The following is a 23,842-nucleotide window of genomic DNA, read 5'->3' on the forward strand; positions in this document are numbered from 1 at the left end:
TGGAGGAAAGAGAGGAACCTCCACCATCTTCACCATCCGATATCCTTCCTCCCCACTGTTGCTCCACTTAATGAGTCCAGACCGCGGGTCAATATGCCGCCGGGCTGCCGGTCAATAGCGTTTACCTGCAACACAAACACTCAAAACCTGCTTTCTTACAAAATCAATGTCCTATTAGTCCCCACCCTCTATTGCTTTCCCCAATCTCATCAATCGCCTCTGGAGAGCTCGGCGGCCCATGTATGACAGATTAAGGCTCAACGATCTGAAAGGGTTTGGGGCTCCACTCCCATCAGGCCAAGACTGCTGCTTCCATGATTTTAAAGTAATAGCTTTTATACGAAATGAGCAAATACAGTAACGCCGGCGGGGCTGGGCCAAAGTACTATCGGCAAACCTATAAAGCCCTGTCTCCCCCAGCGACTTTTATGTTATTTGTTAAATCAACATATCGCTCAGAAGGCTGCCGCAACACTGATCTCACCAGAGGAGCTCGGCAGCAGCAGCATCAGCGGAAGAGTAAATGACTAGCAAACAGCATGTCAGACATTAGGTCCAAACTTTATTCCTTACATTTTTAAACCATGAATGTTCATTTTTCATTTTTGCACGCCTAAAACTCTACTGGTTTTGTATACAAGAGTCTAAGAAAAACAACTGCACAACACCACAAGGTTGACAGAGAAAGTCCTATTGCGGCCCACTCAAAGTGTTCTTCCGTTCTGCTTTGCGCTCCTGGTCCACTTTGTGACTTGGAAATCTCCTCGGGTTTATAACTCCATGTATTTCCAATGGCAAAAAAAATCAAAGTTGATGCAGGTCCTTTAATTGTCACCAACATCATCGTAATATCCAGGTTTTTCCACCCTTAAGATGCCTTGCGTCGCTTTGCATAGATTGCAGATGATCCTTCCAGGCCCCTGTAGGACGCTCCTTCACCATGTCTCCATGACAACGACCAGGCTTATCCATTTTACCATGGCTTTCAACAGGGAAATGTTTGATTTGAGTTTTCTTTTTCTAGAAATATTTTTAAAAAGGCTGATCAATTTACATGGCCATTTTTGCAGCGAGGAGATATCAACAAGTTATTTACACAAGTTTGCCTTTACAGAGACTGAACCTTGACCTCATAATATATCTGCATCTGCATACCTCGAAGGCAAAACGAATCAAGGAAACAAATCGGTAATGTAACAGTGTACATTGGCATTGTTGAGGATATCTTGGTAGCACAAGGTTAAATTACTGTTGAGAAGGCGCAAACAAAAAACATCCAGTCCTTTCTGTGGGCCATAATAGATATGTCTCACCATCAACTGGGATAAATATCAAGGAAAAACAAACAAAACTGGAGTCACTGGAGCACAAATTACATACATGTCATCAAAGTGATACCTATACATGGAACAAGGATAGGAAAATGTACAAACCCATGTGAGGACCTCTCTTTTCGCACATAGCCGAAAAAAAGGTATCAGATTAATATATTAATAATTATCAAATATTTAAGCCGGCTATAAACATACTCATTTGCGTTTCTTTCCTGCCGACATAATTCGACTCAGTCCATTGAAAAGAGTCTTGGTATGTGCTTAATCAGACCCACATAGGTACCTTCTACATTGTACAATCATACCATTTACTCCCGGATGCCAAAATCTGCTGTTCTCTGGTGAAAAGGCAGCATGTTTTGGTTCACCATTAGATTCCAAACTGGAGGCATTTAGGCTCACGAAGGCATCAGAGGCCTCTGTGTCCGTCCTGAGGAAGCTACCGGGCCTCCACCTCTTTGGGGTTGCGGGATGGCGAGTAGTCCCGCGGGTCCTGGGTGGCGGAGGTTAGGGGCGTAGTCCTCCTGGGCGAGGCTGGCCGGGTGCTGCCCGCGGGCACTAGAGGCGGTGGGGCGCTGAGCGCGGCCGTGGGGGGCGTCCTGTTGAGCAGGCCGTTGTGTCCCGTGGAGGGGCTGAGTCTGGGGTAGGGCATCCCACCCAGGTGCTGCATGAAGGGCGCCATGTGGGGCAGGTGGCCCTCCATGGGGGACTGGTGCAGCTGGTGGAGCCGGGCCCGGTCCAGCTCCTCCCTCATGTGGATGCGCTCGCGCTCCTCCGCCTGCTGCCGCATCCTCTCGTGCTCGCGCCGCACCTCCAGCAGGTGCTCGTGGTGCTGGTAGTCGTGGGCCTCGCGCTCGCGGTACGCCCGCTCCTGCTCGTACATGCTGGGGAAGCGGTGGCTCTGTTCGGCCCGCAGCTGGAAGTCCATGCGGCGCTGCAGGTCCAGGCTGCGGTACGCCTCCCTCAGGGGGTCCCAGGGGAAGGCCTGGTGCGGCAGTCGCTCGCGGCCGGCGCCCAGGGGGCTGACGCCCATGAAGGGCGCCATGCGGGCGCGGTCCAGCACGTTGAGGCTGCCCATCTGGTGCATGGCGCTCATGGAGAGGGGCAGCGAGTGGGCCATGGGGACCCCGTGCATGCCGGGCATCTCGTTGCCGCGTTGCGGCTGCATGTGGAGCTGCTGCTGGAGAGGGGGGTGGTGGTGGTGAGGGTGTCCCACCTGAGACATGGGCACCGGGGGCGCTTGGAGCGGCGGGTGCGGGGCGGGCTCGGAGCTCACCACCATCACCTCTTGCTCCTCCTTGCGCTCCTCTTTGATCTTCATGTCGTTCTTCACCTTGTGGAGCATGTCCATGGACGGGGGCTCCTTGCGATCGCCGTCCTTCAACGTCGGCGGGGGGCCGCCCATCATCTTCACGCCCTGCTCGCCCATGAGGCCCTTGGAGTAGGGCGAGGGGGAGCGGTGGGCGGCCTTGATTGAGTCCTCCGACGCTCGTCTCTCCATGGCGTCCTTGCCCGGGGAGCGACTCTCCTTCACCTTGACGTCGGCCATCATGGAGGCCTCGCGATGGCGCTCCAGCAGCTCCTTCTCGGCCTCGCGGACCCGGTCCACGCTGCCGCTGTGGTGCCGGCCCTGGTCGCTGGAGTTCTGGCTGGTGGAGCGGATCAGGTTGCTGATCTGGTAGCTGACCGGGGCCGAGGCGGGGGACGAGCGGTTGGAGTGCCGGTTGCGGTCCACAGAATCTCTGCAAGGACAGGAGATGTTTTAAAGGCAGGCAACTTTATTTATATCGCACTTTTCGTACATAGTGCAGACTCAAAGTGCCTAACACTAAATAAGAATGATATTCCAGTTACACTGAATACAATGAATGTTGGAACAATGCTAATGCTATCGTTTTAGATGTAAAGTATGTTTAATTTGTTTTGTTTGATATTCACACCTCAGTTTGTTTTGCGATTGCTCCACTATGTTGAATCAAGTGTTGAATTTTATGCTTTGAACTAACACTTCTCTGAAAAGGATGATAAAATGGGCCCTACAGACATCAGCAATTCCTTAAAAATAGTTTTCAACCTAGAAACCCTGATTATGTAACAGGGCTCAGGAATAACACTTTCTCCTGGTGGCACTGGTGCCGCTAACTTTCTCCTTTGGTGGCAATAACAAATTTGGTCGCACCCCCTTTTTTCGTCGCTTTGCAGCGGTCATAGCTTGTTGTTTGTCGCCTATTAGCCATCTGTGTACATTCATCTGAAAAAGGGTACTCTCTCTAAATAAATATTTTGATATTATTGAATAGGTGGTATTTTGATTTTCTACCTCCAGTGCGTCCTTCTGCTATATAGTCTGTGTGTTTTCTTCCCCTGCTTTTATCTTGAATAGCACTAGCGCTGACGTGCATTTTATTGAAACACAATACCATCATTTTTGCCTTGTTTTGCAACTGGAACTTAAGTGTGTGTTTTTGCAATGAGAGCTCTCAAACCAGTGCTGAATACAGCCGCTCTCTAACTCCCAGCAATGGTGTGAATGCTCTTATTGGAAACAGAACACAATTACCCCTGACATCAAGGCTGCCTACAGCCCTCTATAGCTTCAAGCATTGCTCAAAACGAGACCCAAAATCGTATCTTCCGAGGTGATTTGTCCTTCTGCCATGCGACACTGCCCAACACTGTGTGTGACACGCATTCAATCTCTGCCCTGCCCAAATCAGACTCAGACCAAAGGGGATGGGAAAGCCACAGACTTCCTCAACACACAATTACTCGTAATAATGTTATTCCAATAAAACATTGGGACCGTTTGAGTATTGAAATGGGGAAAAACGATGACATCAACAAATGTCTGCTTTGCAACGGCCCTGTTTGGAAAAAATGACCTCACATCCACATAATAAATGGCAAATGCAATAATTTCGGTCGCAGTTTTGAGCCCTGAGTAATACATAATAACAGCCAGCGGTAATACACGGTTAGTTTCTATTGTGCTTGAAATGCCAGACAGTTACAGGGCAACACATGCAGACAATGTCGTAATCAGACTCATTACTGTGAGGGAGATGCACTGGGAGGGAGCCCGTCCATTCCCGCAGAGGCTTCGAGCGAATCCAAAGACAACTGGGCTATAAAAACAATAATCCGGTCCACAACAACCCACCTGTCTTTATCCTTCTCCTCCTTCCCGACCGACGAGTCCCTCTTCTCCCTCTCCCGCTCCCTCTCGCGCTCGTGGCTGTTGGCCGAGCTGCTGCGCTCGCCATCGGGGGCCTTGGGCCACTGCGGCGGCGTGGGGAAGGAGGGCGGCGTTCGGTGCAACCGGTTCCAGGTGTCGTGGTGCGGGCTGCCGAAGCCGCCCAGGCTCCCGGGGCCATCCTTGGGGCCGAATACGCTGTTGGAGCCTGGAGAGGGGACAAGGGGGGTGGCAAGGGAGACAGAGTCAGTGAAATGGATGATGGCTAGGTCTTGCCATGGACCCAGAGCAAGGGTAACCGACGCTCCTTCATAGGCGTCGATCACTCGTAATGTGCTGATTCATTTGCAATGAATACAGAACTTCCTGTGTAAAGGAATTTACAAAGACATTTGTTTTTTACCACCGATGCGGAGTCATAATTTCCTCCAGGTATATTTGTGCATGGCAATCTATCCTCCTCCAACACAATTTGAATGAATCTGATCACGTTGTTGCTACAGCGAACGGTCTTCTATGTGTGATTCACTCGTTGAAACAGTTCACCGCTCTCTCTCTCTCTCTGTCTCGCTGTACTTGTACGTGCTCGCGGGCCAAAAAAAGCATCAAAATTCCCCATCCCTTCATTCAATGTTCCTGATTGTCGGGACCCCCCAGGGCATCGGAATGGATGAGGAGCATGGGACAGAATATATAGTTTTAAATAAAAACCAGGGGGAGACTTAAGCGTTCAATGGCTTGTCTATTACTCATTTCCAAGTTAACAACACACAGAGCAACTCGTCTGCCAGGGCACAACTGCAACAGGGGACAGGACGACAGAAAGACACAGAAAGAGAAAGAGAGAGAGAGAGAGAGAAAGAGAGAGAAAGAGAGAGAGAGAGTGAGAGAGAGAGAGAGTGAGAGAGAGAGAGAGCGAGAGAAAGGGAGAGAGAGAGAGAGAGAGAGAGAGAGTGAGAGAGAGAGAGTAAGAGAGAGAGAGAGCGAGAGAGCGAGAGAAAGGGAGAGAGATAGAGAGATAGGCTTTGCTGGGGTGTGCGACGAGGAAGTCCGCCGAATAATGAATAGATGAACAGAAAGCAAACAGCGGGCCTGGATGCGTTTTTTGGCAGGAGGGCCGGCGGATTAGAGCCAGGCCGTTGGACTGTGGCTTGGGGATCAGGGGATGCAGAGAGAGAGTGTGAAGGGGTTTGGTGTTGGTGGTCCTGCCTGGGCTATTGGGCGGATTTGGCAAAGGGACGAGAACTAAGTGTCTTGGTTTTCCTTTCTCCCTGTGCTGTCTCTCCCTGCGGTCTCTCTGTCTCGCTGAGTTCCCCTGCTCTCTCTGTGCTCCAGCAACCAGGGCCATCATCCAGGAAGGAGGGGGGGGGGGGGGGGACTAAGATAGGTATGGGTATGTTAGGGTCTGGGTAGGGTTGGAGGCTGGGTAGATGGGTGTAGAGGGAGATGGAGGAGGGGAGCGGGAAGGCGGTAGTGGTGGTGGAGGCTGGCGCTTACCAAGCGTGGGGTTGCCTAATCCACCGAAGGCACTGGTTGAAAGGTTGCCGAGGCCACCAAAGGTACTGGAGCGACTGAAAGGATCTGTAAAATGCCAAACAGCGATTAGCAAAAATAAAAGGGGGGGTTGGCTACAGTAAGCCCCCCCCCCCCTCTCCCCCCGCTACCCACCCACTCGGCTTTTCTCTTACAAGCGAGCTGTTGCTGTTTTCTTATTTTATACTGCCTGACAGATGCTGGACCCTCTCCCACTCACTACAACGGAGCAGCGCGCCTCTGAACCAGCTGGGAGGCTTGTGGAGCTGCACTGCCTCATGGGAAAATGAGTTTGTTTGTTTGGTGTGTGTACTCGCTGAACTGAGCTGGGGAATGGGTTATGGTTGGGTGGGGGGAGAGTCGGGCGGGGGGCGGGGGGCGGAGCGGATGCAGATGAAGAGCAGGCCATCTGAAAATAAAACAAGTCTCATAGAAATATAGATCGATTGATTCATCATGAAAACGAATGCATCAATCCACTTGTCCACCGATGAAGACATGAAGTGCAATGGTGAAATCATAATGTGCAACAATATTCCACCGAGGAAAAACCCTCTTGATGCCAAGTTAGCAGTTGCGTTAACAATACCCAATAAACGACGCCTCTTCTCTTTCATTTCTTCGTTTCTTAATTCCAAAATGTGTTGCCTTCCATGCTGCCAACATCTTCCCCCAACAACATTACTCCAATTATTCTGTTTTTTTTTAACCATGAAAGCATAAATATTGTTAGCTACAGGCAACATGAAAATCAGCATGAGCAGCCTCAACAGCATGTGTTCGGTTATTTATAATGTATGTAAAATGTATCTCGTCTCCGTGGAACACAAACATCACCCTGGTAACCAGACTTGTTCCTTTCCTTTGATTTATCCTACCTTTCATAAACAGCTGTAATACTAGTACAGCATCAGCATCCACCTCCAGTACATTACACATTATCATAATAAATACATTATCTATATGACATGATTAGATCATGCCTTCCTTATGTTATATAAGGATATTACTATATACATAGAGCAATATCTTGGCTACAGAGGAAGCTTCAGGGGTTTCCAGGGAATTTCTGAACACAATCACGGCAATTAAAGAGCTTACCTGTCTAACACCCAAATATCCCACACCACAACCCCCCAAGGGTTTGATTTCATTCACCATCATGTTTTACAAGCCCTCATTGACTGGCTTGCTTTCTGAAATCCTAATAATCATCATAATCCAAAGAATAAGTTGCAGATTGACTCTTTGATCCAAAGAAGATGCACAATCCCATTAAAACTTTTTGAGACTTTACCATCATCACCATTGCTTTTGCTCGCCTTTCAGGTAAAGGTTGCGTGTCCAGAAAGTTGTGCGGTAGAAATAACTATAAAAATAACAACAAGAAAAGGAGTAGAGAAAAGGGAAAAGAAAACATGAGTATGGGTTACTTACACTTACCCGCCAAGTGGCTGGGGGGCAGGAAGCCAGTGGGATGGGAGGCGGGGCCGTAGGGGGAGGGTGCGTGGTGGCCAGGGCCTATCAGACGGAAGATAAAGAGAAACTGTAAGTATTAACCAATCAATGTGTCGCTTAATCTCTCAATTAGGCATTAAGGATAACACGTGATTAACAGGAGATAAGCAGAGGGCTTATCCGTGACCCTTGGATCCCTGTTGCTTTAGCCATGTATTTAATGTAAACAGCCTGCGTTCTTCGCGACAAAAAGGCCTACTTGCTAAGTACCAACAAGATGGCGGAAAAAATGGACTTAAAGTGAGCAGAAGAAGATTCATCATTTGAAATTGTCCCATTTTACGATGTGTCTGTGTGTGTCTAGATGTGAAAATAGAAGCTCTAATTCATGGGCACTTTGATGCTCTGTCAAAGCCAACCCTTTAAACTTAAAGTGGTGAATTTGCCCGTGGTTCAGATATTGTTAATGAAGGAACCAATTACACACAGGCCTATGACACACAGCGGCATAATTACCAGTAAAAGGCTGATCGCCCCGCTGTTGCCCCCCCAACGCAGGGTAGAGCCGACAATTACGGGATGAGAGTCATGCATATTCATGGCTGTCTCCCTCACCAGCAAAACATTTACCACAACAGCACTACAATTATGTGAACCCAACATGAAAGGCGCAAAACAAATGCAAAAAAAAAGAAAGAAACCAAAGCCCCGAATAATACCCTGGATGTGTGTTTTTTTTTTAAAACTGCTGTAAAAAGAGCTGTTTCGACACGGCGGGCATCCATTTATATGCGTTCATACATTTATATATGCGTAAAACTCTAATGCAGATTGTGTGAGATGGGGATGGGGTCTACTGACCTGAGGGGGAGAACATGGGTCGCGCCAGGTCATGGGGGTAGGGGAACCCTGGGAAGACCCCCTGGCCTGGGGGACGGCTGAAGAGGTCCAGCTTCCCATTCATGTCCAGTTTGTGAGGGTCCAGCTGCATCTGCTGTTATACGGAGATGGACAGATAGACGGGGTCGAGGGAGAGGCCGAGAGAGGTAGGCCGAGAGCGAGTCAGAGAGGGAGCGAGATGGAGAGAGAGAGAGACACAGAGAGTGACAGTGGGGGTCAGTGATCAGTGAGTGAGAACGCCACTTTCAGCAACAGAGGCTTACGCTGGAGGGGCTTATGCCTCGACCCTAAAGCGGCTCGGGTATCAGACGTGCCGAGTCACGGCAACAATGGCCGACGGTGTCATAACAGAACATCTGTAAGCTGATTAGGGACAGCAAAGCCCCGGGGAATTTGAGAGGGGGTGCGTGAGGGGGACGCTGTCCTTTCCCTGGGTGGGGGGGAGCTAATGCTAGCATTAGGCGGTGTGCCCCCTGCCAGGTACTCTATCATCGGGGGGGCTGCCGCAGCCACCGGGCACACAGGGATCCTGTCCTTGGTGTTATTCTGTATGTCCACTTCCCTTAATGAGTCCTTGGTAGTATTTAACTAAATGAATGGCGCATATCCCTCCCCCCTCCCCCTCCCCTCAAAACCCAACCCTCCTGACCTTTAACCCCTAGGTTAGACCCCTGTCCAGATTGAACAGCTTTTCTATGACATTGCACCACGTGACCCACATGAGAACCATGGGGCCGGCGTTCATATGTTATATGCATAACACATATGGTATCTGTCTACGACTAGGCCCTGGGAAAGCCAACGTTTCAAATTGCAGATCTGAAAATCTTGGTTTTCTCATTCCGCTATCCTTCTGACCCACCTTCATCTTTTGCTGATGGTGGTAGATCTGCCATGCGATCTGGACATGCACTGCACACCACTTGCCAGGTTTCTGAGAATCAGAGAGAGACCTTATGGTGAGCTCACAACCGCTTGCAATTCATCTCTTTCTTATTGTCTGGCCAAGCCAAGTTAAAAGGGGGAGGGGGGAACTTATCGGAAGACAAAAAACAAAAACAAACAAAGAAAAAAAATGTAATAAAATAAAAAGGCCCAGAAAACCCAGACACCTCTATCCGCTGACCATAATCCCAGTAGTGACCGTCTGCCTCACTCCAAGTCCAATAAGAATTGGAGGGGATTACATACTGCATTGTGATCAGGGCTTTCTAATACAACATGGTTTATTTGTACTCTGAGGCTAGGCCTGAAAGGGGTGAAGTCAAGAAGGCATGACAGAAACTTACTCTGACAGACGACCTGAACGGATCTGATATCTGTACGGAGAGAGATAGAGACAGAGATAGAGAGATAGAGAGCGAGAGAGAGAGAGAGAGAGAGAGAGAGAGAGGGAGAGAGAGAGAGAGAGACAGAGACAGAGAGAGTGATGGATGAGAAAGAGACAGAGAGTCATTGTTAATTTCACAATGGAAAATATTAGAACAAATGTGGAATATTGGTATACGTATCAATAACAAATAACACAACAAATGTTTGAATTTAAAAGGAATGTCCCTCTGTCACTGTTCATTTTCAAAATAACTTTGAATTTCAAACCCGATAGCCATGCCAATCCTGCAACGTTTTTCATATGTGAACCTAGAACGGGATGCTTTCGTCTCTGTTCCTACGGTGGGTTTGGTGGTTTTAAAGCCACTCTCTCACAATGTTATTACTTTGCTGCTCGACACATCCCTCAGTGAGTGAGTCAGACCCTGCTTTCAGTGGCCGGGAAGAGGCTGAGAAGGTGAATACAGTTTCACTGCATAACAACGTCTCAGAGTCGACCAGCACAGTTGTTATTGCAGTGTAGCCTTTTCTTTCTTCTCCCCAATCAGAAGAAAGTGTGTGTGACTCGGGATTCGGTATGCGAGTAGCTACTTACCCTGGGATCCTTCTGTAAGAGTGTGTGTGGTACTGCCCCTGGACGGGCTCCCACATCAATGGGATTGGATGCCTGAGAGACAGAGATAGAGACAGAGATAGAGAGACAAAGATAGAGCCAGAGATAGAGAGATAGAGAGAGAGAGGAGACAAAGGAACACAAAACATGAGCATATTGAAGATAAAAACAACATGCACTCTAAATCTATCAATCACCAACAGACTGTTCAGGGATAAGAGATGGCCTTATGTGTAGACTCAACCCCCTAGGCCTAGGGTGCCGTAGGGATCCAGGTTTGATTCTGACCTACAGTCCTATGCTACATGTCATTCCCTCTCTCCTTCAACCCCGTTTTCTGGATCTCTTCAATGTCCTGTCCATAAAAGTAAAAATAAATGCAACTAAATATGTATTCATAGAAAAACGAAGAGCCGGCATTAGGCATTTGGCCTACATTTAGCCTCAGGACTAGCTCTGTAGCATCTTTCTCTCACCTAGCCACTACCTCTACTGTAGCACTGACGTCAACCGATAGCTCTGCTGCAGTGATGCTCTGGGCCTTCAGCCAGACCACAGTGAAACAGCCCAGATCTCTCTGATTACCTCGGCTAAGTCCTTTTGAGCCCAAGTGCCTGGATCAGCCCTATTAATCCATCCCCGCACCGAGGATTGGCAGATCCAGGAAGGCGACCCGTGTTATTTTCCACTGACCCCCCCCAGCGCAGCCTCTCTTCAAGGATACTTAGGAAGGGATGGGGGGAGGGAGGGGGAGGGAGGGAGGGAGGCAAGGGGGGGCTTTAGACACACAAGAGCAAGGCCTGTTGTGTTGCACCAACCATCTGGAGAGGCCTCTGACAAAAGGGGACTCCTCGGTAACAGAGCCCGCTGTGAATAAGGCCAGCGGATTTAGGCCAGCTTTGATTGCTGGCTTACACCAGGGTCACAGCCACTGGGGATCTGTCAAGCAGCCCACCTCCCACACACCCCTTCTCGCCCCCCTCCTGCCCTATCCCCCTCTCCCCTACTGGCTGCCTAGCCACCGCAAAACACACACACACACACACACACACACACACACACACAACCACACACACACACAGACATACAGAGCCTGTCCTTATCTTGCTCGACACGGCTTGGCGCGGAACGGTTGGGTTCAGGCCTGTGAGAGCTAGGGCTCAGACCACCTCGGGGCCTGTGTGGATCAGAGACCTGCTTTGCATAGCCCAATTATAGGAGGAGGAGGAGAGGGGGGGAGAGGGGGAGGCCTGGAGAGACTTATCGGGCCCCTGGTTCTTTCCTTCTACGTATCTGCTGTGGCTGCCACTTGCCCCCGTGGCCTGAATGTTAAGTGAGTCTTAACATTCATGCTGGGGAAATTCATGCATGATTATGCCGGCCTCTTCCCCCCCCCCCCCCCCCCCCCCTTGCAATCGAAGGAGGAAAAAACATAATCACAACCAAAAACAACCTCTGTGAAAGTGCATTAAGCTTGTGCTTAATAAGGTATGACATTACACACTCCCGTGCACACACACAAAGACGCAGACAAACAAAATGCTTGTGTTCATGGCTGTACCTGTGCAAGTGTCTACAACTATGGGTCACAGCCATGTAGACGTCTGGTCAGGAGGAGAGTGCACGATGTGTACGTCTCCTCTTTATTTCTTAATGTCCCTGAGTGTGTGTGTGTATGTGTATGTAAGTGGGCATGGTGCAGTGTGTTTTTTTTTATTTCCGCTTGCATCGCCTCGGCCATGCATGGGTTGCGCTGCTGCGCGTGCTGGAGTGAGAGAGAGAGAGAGAGAGAGAGAGAGAGAGAGAGAGAGAGAGAGAGAGAGAGAGAGAGAGAGAGAGAGAGAGAGAGAGTGGAGGAGGAGGGGTGAGGAGGCTAGGGGCTGACCTTGGGCTGGAAGGCTCCTTGCAGCGAACTGAAGGGTCCTGTGTGCGGGATCAGCGGGGGCATGCCTGGCATGGTGGGGGGGTAGGAAGGGAAGAACTGGGGAAGAGACACACACACACAAAACAGCTCCTGAACTCTGAACGCAAAATAATAGACAAATAAAACACACATACATGGGAGGACTCAACACACACACACTCACACACACAGCCACACGCACTTAACAAAAGGAAGTCAATCTCAAGGCAAAATTCAAAGCTATGGTTTTAGAATATTTGCTTCGCCATACAGAGGCTGGCAGTTTGAAAGAAATGACTTACGTTTGAATGTCGATGAACGAACGAATTGTCCAGTTTGGGGCCGTATTTGTCAAACTGGAAGAGAGAGAGAGAGAGAGAGAGAAAACAAGAAAGAAGACGTGTTAGTAAAATGTGAAATTCAGAAAAAAAACATCATGTGACACCCGCCAACCTCTTCACAGAACTACTTTTAGCCAGCAGATGATTCAGTCACTGCACAGAACAGGGTTGCAAACAGAGCAGAATTGGCCCTCTGGGGTGAACTGGGGTTTGGCTCGCCCCAGTCATGGGCTACCGTCAACGGCCTCAATAGATCGGCACTTCAATGGCTTCAACTGTCCGTGCACTTCGCTCCAGGGGACTGTACAACCCAAGAGGGCCCGCATGGATTTTCCAGACGAGAAAGCGGAGGGGTGTGGGTGGGGAAACCGAAGCCGGTCTACGAGAACCGTCTGAGCAACAGTCGGCCGAATTATGTTTCCATTAAACTGGAAAATTTGCAGCAATGTGAAAGTAATTGCTTGTGATTGCTATGGACGTTTTTTTTTTATGACAGGCAGCGGCCGTATAAAAGGAGCTCGTGTTTTAAGGAAGGGTATTTAGTAGCAAACTTGAAAAGAGATTTATAAACTGGGGACATTTTCTGCATGTTAAAAAAAAGAACAGAGGGAATACACAGAAGTCCTCATATAAGTTTGAATTTGTCTTTTTATGGCTGAAATTGGATCGGGCAGACGGCATTCGCTCCAGCTCGTGGCTAATCTGGGACAGCTCGGCGTGAAAATGGTATAACCTTGAAAGGCTGGATTTGTGTAATGAAACATTTTCTGAGGCAGAGCTTGTCACTAACTGAATAATCACAATTAGAATTTAACATGTTAAGCCTACGGTCGCCTAAAAGTCTTATGCGAGCTTTAAAGATCACGTCCTCGGCGCATGGGACTGGTTATAAATGGTTATGAAATTGAGAGCGAGCGCTAAAGAGAGAGCGAGAGACAGAGAGATGAATAGAGACTTTGTTCATCTGTATGTAAGCCAATACTGCCCTTCTTATTCGCCGCCAGAGCTAATTGCAACTGACAGTAACATATTCCGAATCCGCAAATACACAAACCATTCGCAGGTACTTTTTTTGCGGGTATTTTCGGCAGGACTTTTCTTGGCAGGCGTGCGTACGCTCTGGGTTTACATAAAGCGGCGTCGGGGGAAAACGAGGGGGGAATGAATCAGAGTTTCTGTGAGTGTGTGTTGAGTGTGAGTGAGAGCATGTCTCCAGTGTGGAGGTCTCTGGCTGTTTGCGGAGGGACACGGGGGCATGGGGGGGGGGGGGGGGGAGTTGGATTGGGGTTTGGGAGGGGGGGTCAGAGGGGCCGGCCAGTAAAGCGGGGCCCTTTCACATCTGCACACAAAATGGCAGCCGCCGATGGAGCAGGAGGTGCAGGAGGTGCAGGAGGAGTGGCGGGCAGCGGCGGTGGTGGTGGGAGTGGGCGGGTGCGGGGCCCCTCCTGTTTTTGTCGGGGGCCGATAATGGGCCTAAATCAAACACAGACAGCCTATTGAGGGGAAACGGCGGGCCAACTTCCGAGCTCATTAAACAGGTCGTCTGCCTTGTGAAGGCCCCGCTCTGTTTAATGTCCGACACCGGGAGAGGGTTACTGAACTGCTTTATGGAGCTTGTTAAAATCTCCCAGCACCGCCGCCTCTCTAATTTATGGCCCTGTCACGGCTTTATCGTAAACAGCTTTGGATAATTAAAGCTTGATATTTCAACTTATAACAATTAAGGGGTGTTCCTCACGGAGCGACGTGGCGAGGGCGAGCGGGAACGGCGAGGCCGTTAAGAGAGAGAGAGAGAGAGAGAGAGAGAGAGAGAGAGAGAGAGAGAGAGAGAGAGAGAGAGAGAGACAGAGAGACAGAGAGAGAGAGAGGGAGCGACGTCGGGCTGTATTCGGTTGGCAAGGCAGCTGCTCGGGGGCGTGGAACAATAAACAAATGCAGAGGCTTCATAATTTCATTAATTACAGCCATTAGCTGAGGGCTGTAACATAGCCGAGATGACACAGGGTGTCTAGAGAGCAGACGGGGATAACAGAGAGAGAGAGTGGGAGAGGGTGGGAGAGAGAGAGAGAGAGAGAGCGAGAGCGAGAGCGAGAGAGAGAGAGTACAGGAGTATATTAAGTCTGCCCCTTGTGAAGAACCAGTGGCAACAAAATCCACAACAACCACACCAGCAACATTGCTCATGCTTGGGTAAGCGAGCATTACAGAGGGTTAACACAACAGTGGGGTTATTATGGGGATGAAAGAAAAGAAGGGGGGAAAGACATCAGTTAAGTAAAAACACATTTTCAATGAAAAGAAAAAAGAAATCAGAAAAAACATTAAAGGCAACGCAATTCCCCCTCGTAATAACACAACAAAACCAAATGATTACAAATGCGTGCGCTTGTATGTGTGTGTGTGTGTGTGTGTGTGTGCTCTATGGGCTGCATAATGGCATTATTCGCCAGAGAGGGGCAGGAAAAAAAACACCTCTTCTTCATCTTCAAAGAGAGGCGTTGCATGAATAATGGCGGCCGTGTCTGCACCGAGCAGAGGAGGAGGAGGAGAGATCGGCGGTGCAAATCGCTGGCTGCAGCGCCATCCAAATAGTATCCGTGTTTATCTGACTCGCTGCCATAAATACCAGGGCTTTGATTCTCAATATGAAGGATTGGGGATAATCTTCAACCCACCCACCCCCCCCCCCCGCCCTGCTAATGTGCCCACAGGCTCTTGATCAGGGGTGGGGACGTGATGGATCGGCTCTATTAGAGTAATGCCAAATTGCTACAAATGGGAGTCCTGTCTGAATCGACTGTCGGAGATCCCCGCGCATTTTAGATGATGGATGGAGCATTCTGCCTCCCGCCCGCCCCCCCCATGTGCGCTTCACCCGGCACAAACCTCGTTTGATGACGGCGTCAGGGTGAGGTAGCAATTAGACATTACGATCAATCAGCAATTAAACAAACACCATCAAAGCAGTTTCGGAGTGCGATGTCTTCGCTCTATTACTTGCTGCCACAAAGGGACCCGATGGCTCTGTGTGGGTGAACCATGGGAGAAGTGGAGTGTGGTCAAAGTGCCACTTAAGGAGCCAGCATCAACAAACACTATTTGGATGGAAAGCAGTGGCCGTATGAAAACAATGGGGGGGGGGAGAAATGCCGGCAGGAATTCTCCTTATAGATCCCAGGCAGTCAAACTTAAAGTTCAGATGGAAGAGAGATGATTACATAAAATGAACTGTACTTTGCTGCTCAGTCTGACTGAGGGAGGAGAAGCAGTGCTCTTAAAAGTGAGGTCTGTGATATGTCGGACGCTGTCAGTACAAGCAGGGCCGACACCTGCATCAGCTTTATATCATGTAGTTTACGGTTCAACTGGTATGAAGTACACATTTCCATAGTATATGGAGCTGTAAGTGCAGTCGGATGATGGATCCAAGAGGTCCAGCCAGGTAAAGTATAAGGGGGGGGGATAGCTAGTAGACAAAGGAACTCTGGACGCGACACAGACAGATTCTATCGTGATCTACCCGGGGGGATAGGAAGGCTATTTGTGAAGAAAAGACCCAGTAGCAGTTCATTTTGAGGTGGGATCGCTAGGTGTGTGAGTGGGTGTGAGTGTGTGTGTGGTGTGTTTGTGTTTGCGCCAGGGAGGTGGTGGTGATGGGTCGGGTCCGGGAAGTGAACCCTTTGGGGTGGGATTTCTTTGGGAGCTTTTCTTTGGCATCGTTTTACTTATCCTTACATTTCGGGCTTGCGCACGCACCATGGGTGGTGCAGTGGGCGGGGCTAGGACGGCGGCCGCCTGGGGCAGACTGGCGGGGAAGGGCGTGAAGGTGTGCTGGTGCGTGTGTTGGTGCTGGTGCATGTGCTGGTGTTGGTGAAACTCGGCCCTCAGCAGCGACACGGGGGCCAGCGGAGAGGCGGGCGGCCCCCGGCCCCGCTCCGAGCTCTGAACCAGGAAGCGGTTGTTCAGCTCCTGCCTCAGGAGGTCATGCTCTGTAAGACAGGAAAGCGGGGTGGGGGGGGGAGGAAGGGTGGAGGGGAGAGGTGGGGGGCAAGGGAAAGGAGGGGAGGAAGGGGGGGATGGAGCCAAAACCAAACCAAAACCAAAACGGAACAAAAATATGGAGGGGGAAGAGGAAAGGGAGGGTGTGGGGGGGGGCACAAGAAAAAAAAAAAGGCACGGGCGGCCAGTCAGTCTTCACAACAAAAGAAGAAAGGAAATAGTCACCTGGCATTCTCTGTTTCTCCAGCTCATGCTGTGAGGGTTTTCTACGTGGGAACTCATTGGTGGTGGTAAGAGAGTTGCCTGTGACAATGTGCCAATGAGAATCCCCGAATGAGGCTGGCAATACATGATTGGTTGGTTGAATGATATCAACAGGCTGGTATCTAAAGACAAGAGAGAACCAAGAGTCATCCCACCAGAAAACACACACACATACACACACACAAACACTGCCTCCATCAGAAAGGCAATGTGTGGCTGGTAATTATGAACACATTTTGGGAAACTGTCATCACCACTGGAGACATGGATTTATTACAGCCCAAACTGCCTATTCCCTACAGTCCTAACTGTCAGGGAGAAAAAGAAAATTACAGAAATAATTCATTGTTGTTGTGTTTGCACTAGCTAAGCCGACAAAAGAGATGTGTTTTGTGTTTGAATGTCTCCAGTTGTGATGATTATTCACGTTTGATGTCTGCACAAAGACTCCAATGACCTCATCACCTAGCCAATCTTCCTACCAGCTTTGAATGGGATTTGTGGTTACATGCCGTCTAACTCCGGCGACAACAGAGGACTAACTCTGCCGACAACAGAGGACTTATTTCAGTGTGTACAATGCATTTTAAAACTCAGGAATCAATTGCTAGTGATGATATATATATGCCATATTCAATAGCTGATGAGGTCACTGGAGCACTCTAGGCGGTGCACTCCTAACTGGCTGAATTTCTGAACTGTATTTGACTCACCAAGCATGCACTGCGGTAAATCAAAAGGAATACACTGATTTTCTCGGCAAGCACAGCTTTCATAAGCATATTGGTGCTAAGTGGATATTGAGGGAACATGTGCATTTAGTGCGCATAAGGTTTTGTTAAACATAAACATAAACATAAAAGTATGGCTTATGCTACCATTTTGTTTCAAATATTGCTATGCATACAGAGCAGAAAGAAAGAAAGGCTCTCATGATAATACTGTGTATTCCTTTCAAACTTAAACATGTTCAGCATATGGGCAAAATCATTATGGAAGTGCACAAACAATAACAACATTAACCATCCATTATATAAGACATTACAATGAGTATACCTTTCTAGTACACAGGCTCTACACATGTTGAGTAATTGTTTTCGTAATACTGAAATGAACCCTCTGAGTACATCAGCAGAAGCTGTTACTTCCCAGATCAGTAAACTATATTGTTTCCTAAAGTGTATTGCTAGCTTAGCTCATCTCGAGGCATTAGAAATAAAATATTTTTTGTTACGTGTCTATACAAATAGACTACAGAGAATACAGTTCTCGATGAAGAGAGAAAAAATTGCTTAAGACACTTGCTGTCAGTTTGTGGGAGATGCATTCATAAACGATACATGCATTTCTATCCCTTATTATTGATTCAAATGTGAGAGTGGCCACAACCGGGTGTTAGCCTGAGATAGCTTGTGCACAAGACTTACGATCTATTTATATCTAACACCTCATCTTCGCTTATCAGTGCATGCTGCTAACTAGCGTGCTGCCAGCCAGCAGGTGTGTGAGCTCACCTGGGTACGGGGTGCCGGCAGGGTGCCCAGGGACGACAAGGCTGTTGGCGGGTAAGGTTGGCGGGGGTTGCAGTTGGGCAGGGTTTGCGAACATGGCCGGATGGCGATGTGAGGGGCTCCGTAAGGAGGAATAGTGCGAGGTAGAGAGGTTGGCTATGGACAGGGGCAGGGCGGGGGCGGCTGAGGGCAGCCCACCGAGGTGGTGGTGGGGGGACGGGGGCAGGTGGTGCTTGGAGAGCCCCACCGGACTGCCTCTGTGGCTGCAGGGGGGGACAGGAACAGGAGAAGAGGTTAGCTCATGCTATACAGGATAAACATTAGCATATCGGTTGGCTAGTTGATATAGATTAGCATAGCAATGGTCTCGTTGATTATGTTAGCATCGTTACTAGCTCATTGATGTATATTAGCATTGTTAGTGTCTCACTTATTATCATTAGCATAGGTGCTGCCTCTTTGATATATCTATGTTAGCATCGTTGCTATCTCAATGATATATTTGATCCATAGCTACTGGATCCCCAATATACATTGTACAGTCAATCAGTGAGATATGTTAGCATAGTTACAATCTCATTAGTATAGAATAGCTACTATCTCACTGACATAAATCAGCATAGCTACTCGCTCACTGATATACAACAGCATAGGTACTGTCTCCTTTAAATATGTTCTCACTGATATCGCACCGTTTCTAGGTTACCAATATTGACATTTATGAATTATTCATTGTTTGTAGTTTTCACAATAACCTAATAATAGTAATTGTGATCCCAGAGGACTATATTGTATTAATATTAGCATTGTAGCACAGTTCCCTATATTACCCTCTGCATTGTGCCGAGGGGCACTAATCAAAACAAACAAGCAAGTAGTTGTGCATGAAACAGGTGACACAGTTCTTCATGCAGGAGCGAAGAAGGAGAGCCAACTCTGCCACACTTGTTAATTGGTTATTTAGCAAAACTTCCACCCTAATTGGTTTTCATTAGGGCTACATCATGAGATTAATTGAGTTTTTAATGTTGCTAAATGAGCAACTAATGCAGCATCAATTCAGCAGGCAGGAATCCCTTCTATAGACTTTCTAAAGCAGTCATTAACGTCCTGTTTTAAAACCCTGATTAGTGAGCAGTAGTAAAGCTAAACAAAAGCTGTTTCAAATGATGACTTAGTACAATCAGCCCCCGCCTGGTGGCGTTGGAAGAAAAGGGGATTTCCTAAAAATCAGACTGATGATCAGCCTGTCGGCTGCTCCATATATTAACCTCTTTTGAGTAAATGCACTCAAATCTCTTCTATATTAAAAAGCAATGAGTTGCGCATACAAATTATCCTAATACAGGTTCTTACAACCTATTCACGATTTGCATTATCTGAGGACTGTGTCACCCCTTAAGACGCTACACAGCGGTACGTTTGGGTGTTTAGCTCATCATGATTGAACTGTATTGTTCCTTCTGTTTTGGACTAAACAAAGAGATGCGGAGTTGTACCATTAACTCCGTCCACGTCGAGTGTACTCGACAGGTGGAGTGGGACGTGCGGACGTAGCAACGGAGCGCAGCCGGCCTCCTACCTGATGTCCTGAAGGCTGGTGTATTGCAGAGGGTGGTGCAACGGGTGGTGGTGTCCGAGGAGCCGCCGGTCGCGGTGCTGCGAAGGCGGGAGCAGGCGGGAGTCCGGGTGGGCGTGAGAAGGGTGAGGGTGAGGGTGAGGGTGAGGCAGGGGGTGGCCGTGGGGCGGAGCCCTCAACAGCGGCGGGCTGGAAGGGACCGACGGGGGTCGCAGCAGCTGCTGTAGCGGCTGCAGCTGCAGCTCCTTCTTCTTGACGCTGAGCGGCGGCGGTGGCGGCGAGGGGAGCCGGGCCCGGGGAGGCTCTGGAGGGGGCGGCGCGGCGGCGGCGGGCGCAGGGGAGCCCGTAGGCGCGGACGCCGGGGTGGGGCTGGGCGCCGGCGGGGAGAAGGGCACCTGGCTGATGCTTTGCTCCTGGCTGCGTTGGAGCCCCGAGACCTTGGCCGAGCTGCAGGTCTTTTTGGGCTCCGGAATCTCATTCGCTGGCACACCTGAACAAACACGGACGACAGAGGGGAAGACCACTGTGAGAAGGGGAAGGGGCGGTACAGTCGAGCGTTAAGGGGGCAGGGACTCCCAGTTGGGAGGTTCTGGGATCAAGCCCTAATATCAGTGGTGTATCTACAAGCGTTCCTAAGCAAAATGCCTTAAGCTCTACCTGCTCATTCATTATGTATGTATGTATGTATGTATGTATGTGTGTGTGTCTGTGTGTGTGTGTGTGTGTGTGTGTGTGTGTGTGTGTGTGTGTGTGTGTGTGTGTGTGTGTGTGTGTGTGTGTGTGTGTGTGTGTGTGTGTGTGTGTGTGTGTGTGTGTGTATGTATGTATGTATGTACGCGTGCGTGCGTGTGCGTGTGTGTGTGTGTGTGTGTGTGTGTGTGTGTGTGTGTGTGTGTGTGTGTGTGTGTGTGTGTGTGTGTGTCTATATGCATGTATGTATACATGCATGTATGCATCATGTTGATTATGTTTAAAAACTTTTGGTCACTTTGGAAAAAAGTGGTCAACTGTGATTACTAACACTTCCTGGATGAAATGAGAGGAAATGAGCGAAGCACCAGCAGAGTGGAGGCTACGTTTCCAGGATAGCGGCAGCATTGTTTCCACGGGTCCCCTGACCCAAGGCTCCTCTCTCCATTCTCTAGGTTGTGTTTAATCAGGTCATTTTCATGCTCCGCTATAATCAGATGATCCAATTTCTGCCGGCGATCCAGTCAGTATGAATAAATCACAGCTAATTAAAGTTAAATGCCGACCCCTTATTCCGGGCCTTTGCTGAGCACGCAATCTGGCATGAAATAATTATGTTTCCATTGTGCTCCGAAGACGGATCACAGCCCCTCTTTTGTTTCACCGCCTCCCCTGCCACAATAGTTATCTTAGCTATCTAGACACAGAACGACCCATCTCTCCATCACATGGAGGACGTATCAGCCTGCCCGTCCGCTCCAGCCCTGTCCCAGTGCCCTCACACACCCTCACACACACACGCAGACCCAGGCTCCCAGGGCATTAAGTTAGGAAGGTTTGACAAGTTTTGACAACTTTAAGCGATACATTCCAGCGGTGCTTCTGAACACTGTCAAAAGCTGGCGGCGGCAAAACAAAATCCACTTAAGCGCTGCGGAAGCTGTGCCGCATGCAAAAGACTATCTCGCAGGGAGAGGAAGTACACTGCCGGAGCGAGTGGGTTAGACGAGAGGAGTGAGAGAGAGAGAGAGGGATAAAGAGGGAGAACGGCAGAGACGCGGGGGCTCTCGGAGCGGTTTTAATCTAGCGCGGCGGGTGTAGTAAGACTTAACAGTCAATTCGGATGACTGTAACTCGTGCCTCAATTAAAAAAGCTCCCACAGGGCGCCCTCGACAGCAGCAGAGAGCGTGAAGAGCCCTGGAGCCCCCATCACAACAGAGGGAGCGCGACATGCTGCCGCTTAATGGAATATCCAGCGCCTATTAAAAGGCCTGCTTCCACTTTGAAGGATGCGAGCACCCTTTTTATGTAAAAAAAAGAAAAGGGGACACTATAAAAGGCAGAGTTTTGGATTTCATTTTAAATTCGATGAATTTTGTGCTCACGTGGTGGTAGTGGTGCAGGCAGGAGGCATTTGGGTTTTTACATAGAAATCGCGAGGCCTTGACAAGAGAGAGAGAGAGAGAGAGAGAGAGAGAGAGAGAGAGAGAGAGAGAGAGAGAGAGAGAGAGAGAGAGAGAGAGAGAGAGAGAGAGAGAGAGAGAGAGGGGCCAGCATCCACAATCGAAATGTCGCCCTCGGCAGGATGTTGCTGTGGCAACCTGTCCTCCCAGACACAATATGGGAGGATGCAGCGATGCTATGAGAGGCCGTGCTGCCACCACTAGGAGATAGAGAGGGGCTTCCTATACTAATGCTGGGAGCCAGGGAGCGGCGAGCAGTGTCCCGTCTTAATGATGATTCTAATGGGCTGTAATGGAGGGAGGAGGGATCTGCTCAGGCCAGACTATCCCTCATTAAAAATCCCCCTACCCGGGCCAGACACATGCACACACACACACACACACTGCCACATATGCACAGACTGCCATATCACACGTACACACGCATATACACACTAGTATACCGTACACTCTGGTATACCACACAGGCCTACTCGCCCACACACAAGCACACGCACGCACGCATGCAAACACACACACACACACACACACACACACACACACACACACACACACACACACACACACACACACACACACACACACACACACACACACACACACACACCAGGGAAGCAGAATTAAGGAGGGAAAGCTTTCAATTCATGTGGTGACCAGATTCATTGAGCAAAATATAAGATTACATTAGCTCAGCGGCTCCTTTCACAACACAACAATGTTACACGCTTAATGTTGTGCTCTCGGTGTGCTGTTATCAATTAAATATGACCGGAGGGGGAATTCAGTTTTGTAACCATGGTAAAAGGCTGTCAAGATCAGTAAAACCTTGAAAAAAAAGCACAACTTGTATATCATGAATGAGCTGGTCTGATGTACTTTTTTTTTTTAGAGTGTAGCAAACACATGACATGAATGAGCAGACAAGGGAAGTAGGGCAACGATGAGCACTGTGGACATGGGGTTTCGAACCTGCACTTTTCTAATATACAAAACAGAAATACACACATATATTTGCATGAGGAGAAGATGCTGCGTGGGTCAGCTCCCCCAAGCGCCCATGAGCATCCTTGCTATTTTAATGTTATTAGAGTCGTGTGGCAGTCTGGTGCAGTGGTATACACGGGGCAGCGGAAAAACTATAAAAATAAAGTGACAGAAGAAAAAAATTAAACAAAAACAAACCTGAAGAATTTAATTCAATAAAATGGAATGAACAACAAAGCAAAAGCGCCAGTGGCTGGAGAATACACTATGGTGGCCCCTAATTTGCTTCCTCATTCAAATATTCTTCGGCCTTTACGGGCACCCATTTTGAGAGTAAACAAACTTGCAAGGATGACAAGATGTCAGGAATGTCATAGGGCTCTGTGCAGCAACAGGTAACATTCCCCTTGAAGCAAAAAATAACCTAACACCTGTCAACCTGTGCCCCACGCCCCCACCACCACCACCAACAAACTGTCAAAGTTGCCATTGTTTTATTATTTTTCCTTCCCTTTTTGTTTTTTTTACCCCCTCCTCCTCAAGCCACTCCTCCTCCGCCATCCGAGCGACGGACTGTCAAACGAGACAAGTACCTCACCAACGTTCGCACTCAATTCAAAGCAGCTTCTCGGTGGATCGCTGCCCTGCAGGGACCCAAAGCAGATGGTGGGAGAGTGAGTCGGGGCAGGTTGGAGGCAAGCCCGGCTTGTGGGGGAGCTGGGGGGACTAGGGGAGAGTGGAGGG

General features: G+C 49.0%; 1 protein-coding gene across 8 annotated transcripts in view; it reads right to left on the bottom strand.

Annotated features, from left to right (window-relative positions):
• Window positions 1-542: 542 nt before the first annotated feature.
• fbrsl1 (fibrosin-like 1) overlaps window positions 543-23,842 on the bottom strand; it is a 250,091-nt gene continuing 226,791 nt past the window's right edge. For 4 of the 8 annotated variants that reach the window (XM_079746814.1, XM_079746817.1, XM_079746816.1 and 1 more), the window contains 13 exons: window positions 19,964-20,450; window positions 18,385-18,644; window positions 16,343-16,596; window positions 12,569-12,622; window positions 12,249-12,344; window positions 10,346-10,417; window positions 9,708-9,737; window positions 9,281-9,352; window positions 8,380-8,512; window positions 7,498-7,581; window positions 6,025-6,108; window positions 4,495-4,735; window positions 543-3,076 (listed from right to left, as the gene is read on the bottom strand). In XM_079746814.1, the coding sequence (XP_079602940.1) occupies window positions 1,774-3,076; window positions 4,495-4,735; window positions 6,025-6,108; window positions 7,498-7,581; window positions 8,380-8,512; window positions 9,281-9,352; window positions 9,708-9,737; window positions 10,346-10,417; window positions 12,249-12,344; window positions 12,569-12,622; window positions 16,343-16,596; window positions 18,385-18,644; window positions 19,964-20,450 (3,170 nt within the window). In that variant the 3' untranslated portion in view covers window positions 543-1,773. Of the gene's footprint in view, window positions 3,077-4,494; window positions 4,736-6,024; window positions 6,109-7,497; window positions 7,582-8,379; window positions 8,513-9,280; window positions 9,353-9,707; window positions 9,738-10,345; window positions 10,418-12,248; window positions 12,345-12,568; window positions 12,623-16,342; window positions 16,597-16,831; window positions 16,993-18,384; window positions 18,645-19,963; window positions 20,451-23,842 lie in introns of all 8 variants that reach the window. The other 4 variants (XM_079746815.1, XM_079746820.1, XM_079746819.1 and 1 more) reach the window with 4 other exon arrangements.

Source organism: Pollachius pollachius, assembly GCF_949987615.1.
Source record: "Pollachius pollachius genome assembly, chromosome: 1".
NCBI lineage: Eukaryota > Metazoa > Chordata > Actinopteri > Gadiformes > Gadidae > Pollachius > Pollachius pollachius.